Below are 10,286 nucleotides of genomic sequence, written 5' to 3' on the forward strand. Positions count from 1 at the left end.
ACAAAACATAAACACTGTTGATTTTCATCATCCAAATGACTTTAGAAACAATGAAAAATACCTAATTTCAAAAAAGTAGCTTAGGAACAACTTTTCATAAATTTCCCTACCATCCCTAATTTCCCTGCACAACAGTAGAATTTGTTTTTGAAGATATATGAGCTTAGACTGCATTGGCAAATTCATTTGAAAACTTCGTTTTAATTGGGATTTCTTCAGTCTAGAAAATCAAAGATTCACCATAAATTTCTTAATATATTTCTGAGAATAGCTTAATCATCAGACAGAAATATTGCCATCAATTTTATTAAATCTCAAAGTTACAATGAATATAAGATAACTTCTTCGTACTTTTACTATTACCAGGAGAAGTTTCAAATTTGAGTTTTGAAAACATGATCCGGCAATTTTTAAACCAAAAATGACAAGATGATTATCAACCCAGACTTCAATTCAAATTAATTAATATCTGAAAATATTTTTTTTATGAAAATATTGGAATTTGTAGAAATAAAACCCCGATCGAACAAAAATGGAAGACGCCAAACTCGAGTGCCACCCTTGTTTGGAATCAGTGGTTTATATCCAAGTAGTCTTGAGCGAGAATTGAACTTCCGACTTGATAACAATTGTTGAAGATGTCCACAATTTCCATCAAGGAAGTTTGATTCCGGTCCAAAACAACCTGGATGTGCTCTACTGATGATCCTAAACAAGGATGAAACTCGAGTTTGGAGTCTTCCATTTTCATTTGATCGGGACCTTAAGTACTGTACTTTTTTATTTACACAAAAACGTTGGCAAAGTTTTTGCTTCACTGGGTAGCCTACAACAAAATGCAAAACTTGTTGTCAGCAGGCCTATGTGTTTGGAGTTCCAAGGTCTTGTTCCATCAATCTGCAATTTAAAAAAATGAGATGAAAAGTAGTCAGTTTCCAAATTGTTTCTTTAAAAGATATCTTGTCTTACGTAGAATATGAAATCTAGTGGAGGTTAGCAAGGCACATGGGTTAGTTTTTTGCATAATAGAGAAAATGGTTTGGTCTCAGTGTCAGCTACGGTTTCATTAAATATTTGGTTTCAAGCAGACTGATACCAAAAACTTTAAAAATTAGTTTTTGCTGTTTCCTTCCTCATGCTAAGCAGTAAAATAATGATGAAGACTGTTCTGTGAGCATGTTGTAAATTTGATACAAAGCTTCAAGCTAGGAAGCAACAATTGCTTGTAGAGTGACGAGATATAGAATATCGACATGATTATTATTACTAGTAGGCTAGGCTCAAAGCCGACTATAGTGGACCGTGATAAGCTATCAATGATGTAACCGCCTTCCCAGACAGCCACTTAGTCTGGTTCAGATCTGGTTGAAATTTGATCAGATCCGTACCCGATCTGGTAAAGATCTAGACCAGATGAAGTGGCTGTCTGGGTTGTTTAATAAAGAAAAAGATCTTTCAAACGTTAAGTTACCTTTAAAGATACAAGTAGGATACCAACCTTTTCTTCAATTGTAACAGAAGAAACAAATGTCTATAAAGACCGATCATGCGCAACGTGGTTTTGAGATTACTCAAGCAATCAAAGATTTAAATTCTAAATACTTACGGTGTTCGTGTTCGCAACGGTACACCATATGCACATACTTTGTTGTACCACGGCATGGATCTCCAAACACACGGTTACTAGCGTGTATGTAGCAGGAGTTGAGACCGTTGCAATATTCTTGAATAGCAGCAAAAGAGTTTTTAGCCTTACACTTTGTTGTCTTGATAGGATGCCTGGGACATCTGAACAAAGTAAATCTTTATCATATTTAAGCCATTTGAGTCCTTTAAGCGTTTAAAAATGTGAGTTTATCCTTTCAGCGGTCTAGATAGCGGGTATTCTCCAGATAACCCCGAAAGTCACGAACGAGCAGCCAAGCGTTAACATTACCAAATGTACCTTAATATTTTATTGGATTTAATTTTTTATCCTTAATGAGCGTAGACTGTACCGGTATGTCAAAAAGACACAACACTTTTTGCAGTTATCAAACATTCTGTGTGAATAATTTTAATAGCACAAACACATCACAACAACAAATCATTTTGAAAATTAATTCATTTTACCTGATTTACTATACATTATAATACAAAGTGACTAAAGTAGGTAGGTAAACTTTGTTGTGTAAAAAGTGTGTTTGAGTTGTGACATGTGTGTGCCACATGGTATGCATCATTAGCTAAGTAGTGGCGGTAGCATTGCTGATTTAAGTACAAATGGCAAAATAGTATAACAATCATAAAGATCTGACGTGTTCAAACTCTTACGTAGACGTTCCTATCCTTCCATAAAAACCAGATGTCACTCTGATCACCCAGCCAGGAGGACAATTAATATATTGGCTATCCCGTTCGCAGATGGTTGCGATTATTCCTTGGTATGGAGTACGACAGGTGTATCGCATCTCCACGTACTTTGTGGTACCAACACAGGGATCGCCAAACACAGAATTGCTTGCATGCACTGTACAAGTATTCTGACCATTGCAATTTGCTCTGACTTTGTACAGGGACACGTCTGCAGCACAATGGGTTGTCTTTATGGGATTCCTATGACATCTGAAGAATGTAGTTATACATTATTTATTTATTTTTGCTTTATGCTTAGTATTAAGACAACAAATCTATAGGATTAATGACTAAACTAGAACTCTTGTATAGCCTACTACTTTGTTTGGTAGAAACTTTACTATATGCCTCCTCTACACTACACAATATTTTGAGCTGAAAGTGGCTTTTTCTTTGTTTCGTTAACACAAAGCTTCTTTCGGCAACTGCGCCACTGAAAGAAGCTTTATGTTAATGATCATCAAGATCACGATCTTGATTATCAAGATCATTCCCGTCTCTACCTGTTAGTCAATGGTCCTTCGACTCTTCATTCAATGTTAGTGGCTCAGTGCAATGTTAGCAGTTTTAAAATGTCTGCTCTTTGCTTTCAATTTTTTCTAGTAAGCTATGCTATTGTTTTCCTTTGATGGTGTTGGAAGTATTGTTCGGTGAGTGTTTGGTTTTGTACATTGTTTGGTGCAGATTCACTTGTCATAAACTACTAATCTAAATTGTTAATGTTGTAGGTGTTAGTAATGTTCACAATCACAAGCACAGATGGTACAGTGTTGGTAAGGGGAATCGCTGGCCTAGTGCTAAGTGCAATGCCCCTGTAGCCTAGTATCTGGCAGTCAGGTAGGTTTATTTGTGCATGAGATCATAATAAAGTGGTTTAAACCTGTCAGGCAAAACATGGTTAGTTATGGTTTAGGTATAATCACTTTTTTTTTTATCTAGGCATTTAGTGACTCACAATATGTAACCTACCATTTAAGTACATATGCGTGGCTTATAATATGAAATAGTTTTGACCAAGTGTTGTAGTCTTGTGAGAGGTAACGACTTTTTATTGTAGTTGAAATCAAACTAACAGTGCAGATGTTGGGCTAAGGTGGGCATGATTCTCTGATGTACCACAGTGGGACACACGATGATGAAGAAGATCAAACTACCATGAGACAACATAAAAAAAAGTAGGCTACATGACAATGGAAACTTGTATTAAACTCTTAGACTGTTTAAAAAGTAAATTAGACTTACTTACAGTAATTCATTAGACTCTTAACTTAAACCGGATTGTTTTTATTTTCAACAGCTTGTTTAACCAATCTATAAAATAACTTTGTCATTTTGGAAATGCAAGGAATTTTTAAGAGGATAAATAGATTTACAATAAAAACTGATACTTCTACAGTATCTTGTTACATCAAACCAGTCATGTCATATGGAAGTGAAAGTTGGACCTACAGCCATAGGCGTAGCCAGGGGGGCGAAAGGGGTCATGCCCCCCCCAAAATTTTCAAAGATTGGATTCCGAATTTGAGCCCTTTGTTGAAAATATAATAAAATTTGTAGAAATTTATAACGTTTTCCAAGACATCTGGCTATTAACACCCCCAAGGATTTGTTTTAGACACACAGAAAGACACCAATAAGTTTTACAAATCGTAAATCGCGCAAAATTTACGCGATTTAGCCTACGTTTCTTTTAACTAATTTATAGATCAATTTCAGAATGGCTTGCTCGGTTGGGTCTTTGTGTAGTTATTGAGTTTTTGTGTAGCTGAGTTTTTGGTGTTCTCTAATTTTAGCCGCAGTTTTTGCCCGTTTGTGTGTAAAAGCTACTTTTAATAAGTTAATAGCTGTTTTTCTGCTAATAAATTTCATACAAATAATACTCTAAAAGTGTTTCCAGAAAGCGCTATAATCCATTATTTGAGTGTAAATTTGCAAAAATTTTCCGGGAGAGCATGCCCCCGGACCCCCCTAGAATACGCGTGCCTTTGGCACGCTCTAACCCCCACCACTTTTATTGCTTCCCTTGCTCAACCCACCAGAATATGCCACTGCACACCAGGTGGCGATGGCTTAATCAATTGGCGTTCTCATCATTTCATCAAATATTTGGCCTCCCCCAAATTTTTTTTCTGGCTACGCCACTGCCTACAGCAAAGAAATTCACAAAAAATTAATGCTTTTCAACTCTGGTACTACAGAACACTATTAAAAATATCATATAAAAAACACATTACAAACGAAGCAATTAGGAAAAAAATTGGAGTGCAAAATAGAGGGGCAAACGACTTAGCAAAACAAAAGATGAGATTCGCTGGACATATTTTGAGAGGATCGGCAGGACAGCTACATTGGTTATTGAAGGTATGGTAGAAGGAAAGAAGTGCAGTGGAAGAAGGAGACGAAGATGGGGAGATGACGTGATACAGTGGAGTGATTTGTTAAGCATTGGAGAAACAAAAAGAGTAGCGGAAGAACGGGACTTGTGACAGCCAAGCCAAGAAAATGACAGCCAACCTTCGGATCGGAGACGGCACGTGATGATGATGATAAAATAACTTACGTTTTCCTATTCTTCCGTCCGTATACAGCAGATTTCACGTTAATAACTTGACCAGGTGGACAGGTGATGGTGCTTCGATCTCTCTCACATATGATCGCTTTCACACCATTGGGAGAAGCACGACAACCGTATTGCACCTTCACATATTTCGTGGTACCTTTGCAAGGATCTCCAAATACGGAGTTGGAAGCATGAATTTCGCAAGAATTGAGACCGTCACAATTTGCTTGGATGACTGCAAAAGACCCCGTAGCTTCACAATGGGTTGTCCGAATTGGATTCTTGGGACATCTAAAGAAAATATTTGTTTGTTTAACACATTTTTTTATTCATACAAAAAGCTTAAAATATACACTATTAATACACCATAGAGCTGACTCGATATAGACTTTTGCTGCTTCCTGTCCGTTGTGGTATCTAGATTGTTATGGTGATATTTTATTCGTAGTGTTACAATTGTACCGTACTATTCTTGCAACAGACGAAATAAAAGTTTTTCTCTCTCTCAATTGATTAAAATTGAATCAGGTTGCATCAGCCTAGGATTTGTTTTTAAAATTATAAATTATAATTTAACAGAAACTTTATAAACTTTTCTTGCTTTTATCACACATTTCCATTTGCTTACAGTATTTTGGGTGCAAATCTTTTCAATCTCAATCAGTGGCGTAGCCACTGATTGAGATTTGGGGGTTACGGGGGTTTGGGGGTTACAACCCCCCCTTTGGCACGCGTGTGACGTCACGATATTGAGAATGATGCTTTCAGTCTAAAAACAAAAAATTGCCTAATTTTAAACAAAATTGCATTAAAAGAGCGAGTTTTGCCAATACCAAACATTCAAACATCTCAGCCAGGAATTAGCAACAAGAAAACACAGAGACTTAGCGTTTTTTCCGAAAAATGCCGAAGAAAACATGATCTTATCCTTTTGCTATGCTACCGGACGACACCATTTTACAGGAATATTCGTACCCACATTTTTGTTGAAAATGCTCTCAGAATGCACCAAATTCAACGTAAATTTTCAAAATTTTCTGGGGGAGGCCCCCAGACCCCCGCCGTTGGGTGGTCAAAACTCCCCCCTTTCAAAATTCCTGGCTACGCTACTGATCTCAATTGAGTTTCTTGTAACGTAGGCTACTGCAGCTTATCAATCACAGCTGACAATCCGTGATTTCAAGCAGTAGACATTGTGCAGTTAATTGTTGAATGAAAGCAAATCAAACACATACTTCCCCTCCTTTAAAATATAGAAATTACAACTTGCAAATATTTGTTACTCAACCACCAAATAGGTCAATGCAACTATGGCTTGTATATTGCGCTATTTTGATTTCATAGGATTCCATTTACAGTAAAATAAATTCAAAAGTAGAATGTTGATTTTACGTGTCACTGTCTTTGCGTCCATACAAGCCCCCAATAATTTCAATCACTTGACCCCTGGGGCATCGTATTGTTCCTCTGGCTCGTTCGCATATGACTTCATCATACAGGGAAGAAGCGGTTGCTGAAATGACAAACATATTAAAAGTTGAATTAAAACCTGTGGCCCCAAATCTGGTACGAGCATTAACTGAAGTGAAATTGTTTGGTTGGATGTATTTTTTAGAAACGAGTTTTGACGTGTGGATTGCGTGACATTTGCAAGTTAGTAAAGTTTGGAAAAGCCAACATAAACTTGCAATAGGTTTGCCTATGCATTATAACTAACAGTAGCATTTATTAACCGTAATAGTAAAATATTAAATACAACTTTATACACTATCAAGCAATTATTATTTATTATTTTAATTATATTTTTTGGAAACGAAAGTAAGTTACAAATTGTAGTGCAAAATAGAGGGGCAAACGACTTCACGTGGTCGTCCCCGCAAGTACCAACGTCAGGAAACTAAATTTGCTACCACTGTCGCTAAAAAATTAGCCTGTGGTGGTTATACCCTAGTAAACGGTGGTGCCATGAGGCGTGGTGTTAACGATGGTCAAGCAGCACATCTCCACTTTGTCAAGTATCCAGATCTTCGTTTGAAAACCAGTTGGGCCATGGCCTCTCTAGACCTACCTCATCACGGCATAACCGTTTACTCACTGGTGTTGGACGTTATGGTGCAGACAGGTTACGTTGGGACTTGGCAGAGAGTGTTACCTGTGAGTGTGGTGAAACGCAGACGGCAGCACACACAATCAAGAATTGCCCGCTGTACAAACCACCTCTTGGCCTGGAAGGTCTAGCCTTCATTGACGATGACATCAGGCAGTGACTAACCAATGGGTGCCTTGATATATAGTGACAACACGAGAAAAGAAGGTGATTTTTACTTCAGATTAGTTACGAAACGGATGAAAGTTAATATTGAAAGTTATAATTTCAAATAGAACTGAAACCACTTACCGAAAGCCAAACAACAGATCAACCCAATTACTACCAATACCTTCATTGCTATTGACTTTACAGCAACTATTCAGTTTTCTTTAAAGTTTTCTTCTAAAAATATTATATGACGTCAAGTTTACTTGACGCTTAAGCTATTAAGTTTTTAAAAAAATAGTTTTTTAGGCCAAACTAAACGTGTGCTTCAACGATTTTAATATTGTACGAAAGTTGTATGAAGGTGTAGTGCGAGACTATAGCAACCTTTAAAGCAGGGGTTTTCAGCCTTCTTTCACCACGACCCCCGCCCCAGTAGTTAAATTAAATGTACACTAAATTTTTTCAATGCCATTGGAAATGATACTGAAAAATCCATATTTATCATACGATTCTAAATAATCTTTCTTTTTTTCCTTAGCGTGGTTATTGGTTAACTTTAGTCTGCATAAAGCAACGTACAAGAACTTGGTGAAAAATATCGAATGCTTTCCTATTGTTATTGAAGCCTTGCAACGTCTGAAAGCTTGAACAATAGAATAATCTGAGGTCAAACGGTCGATTTTAATCTATTCTGGCAAAAATAATTGAAAACATTGCACAAAATTTTCATGCTTCTGGCGACCCTCCGAAAAACGGCTTGCGACCCTCACAGGGCCACGAACCCCAGGTTGAAAACCCCTGCTTTAAAGTCATTTCGCTTGAATGGTTTGCCGCTTTTGTCAATTTGTATGAAAAGTTAATCTAAAAACATCACACATCATTTATTATGCGTTCGGCACTGGAATGTGCGCGCCATGTTGAGTTCAGTTTTGATGACTACAGTATTTAATTTTATAATGATGTTGAAGTAAGAAAACATGCTAGAGTGAGATGATGCTTCTTTTTAAGTTCGTGCTAGGCTTATATTGCTTTGCGTTTATCCAACTCTGACTCACTCGTGCAGTTATTGAATAGGTGTCACTCCGCGCGAAGCAATATATACTGCCAGCGCAATCACTGATGACGCTGTTTCATTTGGTACCTTTCCAACGGTTTCTATGCTGTTCATGTCTGATTGGCTTGTAAACACATGAAGATTGACTACAAGTAAGTCTGGACAATGTGTTTGGCACGTACAGCGTCACGAACTGAAAACACCGCAATTGATAATTACCTAAAACAGACTCAACAAAGAAACATCCCTTGGTTATTTAAAGCTGTTTCAGCATTTTTGCGGAACTAATTACTTTTTACACGTTGATTATATTTTTAACAAATTTTACATGTCTAGATCAGCTCATGCCAAGCATGACAGGCATAAAGATAGTTACTCTTTCACCAGACTTTGCCAGGTTTGTGACATCTATTTGGCATCCTCACCACAACTTATTATATAACCTACCAATCACAACCAATACAGTCACGATATGTGATACCGATCTAGATGAATTCAAAAGATTTAAACCAGAGCATTAACCAACTTCGCAAGCCACGTTTTCAGCTGAGGTAATTTTTAAGATTGCTTTGCTGTTGAGAAAGTTCTTTATTTAACCTGTGCTTATTACGTCGTACAATTTTTAACGTTTTACAATCAATAAAAGCATTGATTTCCAATTAAATTATATCTTTCATTAAGTGATTCTGATTGGAGAGCTTTGCTTGAATTGCTTTGATAATGCTTACACTCCGAGGAGTTATAGTGATTTAGATTTTGCGACTTTTTTCCGCAATATTTTTTCATTGTTTCAATATGTTCAACCAATCCAGAGCATTGAACTTGAGTAAATCTTTTATAAAATTGAAGTCCGATTTAGGTAGGCTATTTGCCTGGTTGTTGGGGTTGGACGCCACCATTCAATCATGATGTGCGGGTTGTTGACTGAATAGCAGTTAATTGAAGTGGCTGTGTGCAGCTGCGGCACCATACCAGTGGGATATGCAGCCAAACGAACAAGGCTGGGGTTGCTTTTGCTTGGTGTGGGACGGGTGCAAGCCATTGTCTCTAAGTTATGCGCACCAGACACCATAGTGAGGCAAAACAAGATAAAGATGTTTTGTGTAGCAGCTATGGATGGCAATGATGTGTCCGTTATCGAGTCAAGATTTGTGGTATCTTATGATATCCACAAACGATTATGAGATTGTTCTTGGTCACTTTTATATTATGTCGGCTGCATAGCCAAGCGCCGGAAGCCTTGGTACGGTGTTCGTATTTATAATCTGCAGGTGGAGTGTTTTCAACGATAGAGACTGTAAATTTTCTTTAGGAACCAGATGAATGCAGCATTGTGAGCCTTCTAGCACTCAACCAAAGAGCTGATTCTTGCTTTAAACTGTGTTTGATCATTACAGAAGAAAAAAGATTAATGGCAGGAGTGGGATTCGAACCCACACCATCAAGATAACTATTCCTTAATCCTAACCATCTCGAGGCCACTCAAGATGGTTAGGGCTAAGGTCAAAACATTGATTTAATTTACTTTCTAAAGTGCATGAGTCGCATGACTGCAATCAGCTGAATTAAATCTTACCTTCTGATTGGTTAATACACCTCATTTGCTGCAGCGACCTGCAGATTACGAATATGCACACTGTTTCAAAAAGGCGCCGGCTTGACACTGCCGTTTTTGGCAGGACACTTAAAACATATATTACAGTACAGTAGAAGACTTTCGAAGATACTGGCTTAGACTGCACTTACACTAAAATAATTTATTTGAAAACTTTTTCTTAACTGGAACTTTTTCAGTCTGTAAAGCCAAAGACTCACCGTAAACTTCCTGGCATATTCCTGGAAAAATTTACCAGACAGAAATACTGCCATCAATTTTATTAAATCTCAAAGTAGTCATGTGAAGTTTGTAGATCGTTTAAACTTCGATTTTCTTTGCTTTATCTTTCCAATCTTTGATGAGTTAACAAATACGATAATCTCACCTCTAGCAGGTTAACGCTTAAAATTAGGCTACTGTAGTA

The 10,286-nt window shown here is 37.3% G+C and overlaps 1 protein-coding gene across 1 annotated transcript; it reads right to left on the minus strand.

Annotated features, from left to right (window-relative positions):
* Window positions 1-859: 859 nt before the first annotated feature.
* Window positions 860-9,307, minus strand: LOC145770915 (L-rhamnose-binding lectin CSL3-like). Its single transcript, XM_082582659.1, has 6 exons — window positions 9,238-9,307; window positions 6,347-6,467; window positions 4,955-5,245; window positions 2,314-2,604; window positions 1,607-1,788; window positions 860-897 (listed from the first exon to the last, which is right to left on the minus strand). Exons 1-6 carry the CDS (start codon window positions 9,305-9,307, stop codon window positions 893-895), a joined length of 960 nt encoding a protein of 319 aa, XP_082438785.1. The 3' UTR covers window positions 860-892.
* Window positions 9,308-10,286: the final 979 nt, after the last annotated feature.

The sequence above is a fragment of the Aplidium turbinatum genome, chromosome 5 (assembly GCF_918807975.1).
Source record: "Aplidium turbinatum chromosome 5, kaAplTurb1.1, whole genome shotgun sequence".
Lineage (NCBI taxonomy): Eukaryota > Metazoa > Chordata > Ascidiacea > Aplousobranchia > Polyclinidae > Aplidium > Aplidium turbinatum.

Bases quoted from the DNA above. Each gene is read 5' to 3' on its own strand.
- LOC145770915 (XM_082582659.1), bottom strand. From the start codon at position 9,307: ATGGCTTGCACCCGTCCCACACCAAGCAAAAGCAACCCCAGCCTTGTT. The intron at 6,468-9,237 runs GTATGGTGCCGC...TTGTCATTTCAG, and splicing joins TTTGGCTGCATATCCCACTG to CAACCGCTTCTTCCCTGTAT. The intron at 1,789-2,313 runs GTAAGAGTTTGA...TACTTTGTTCAG, and splicing joins GGAAGGATAGGAACGTCTAC to ATGTCCCAGGCATCCTATCA.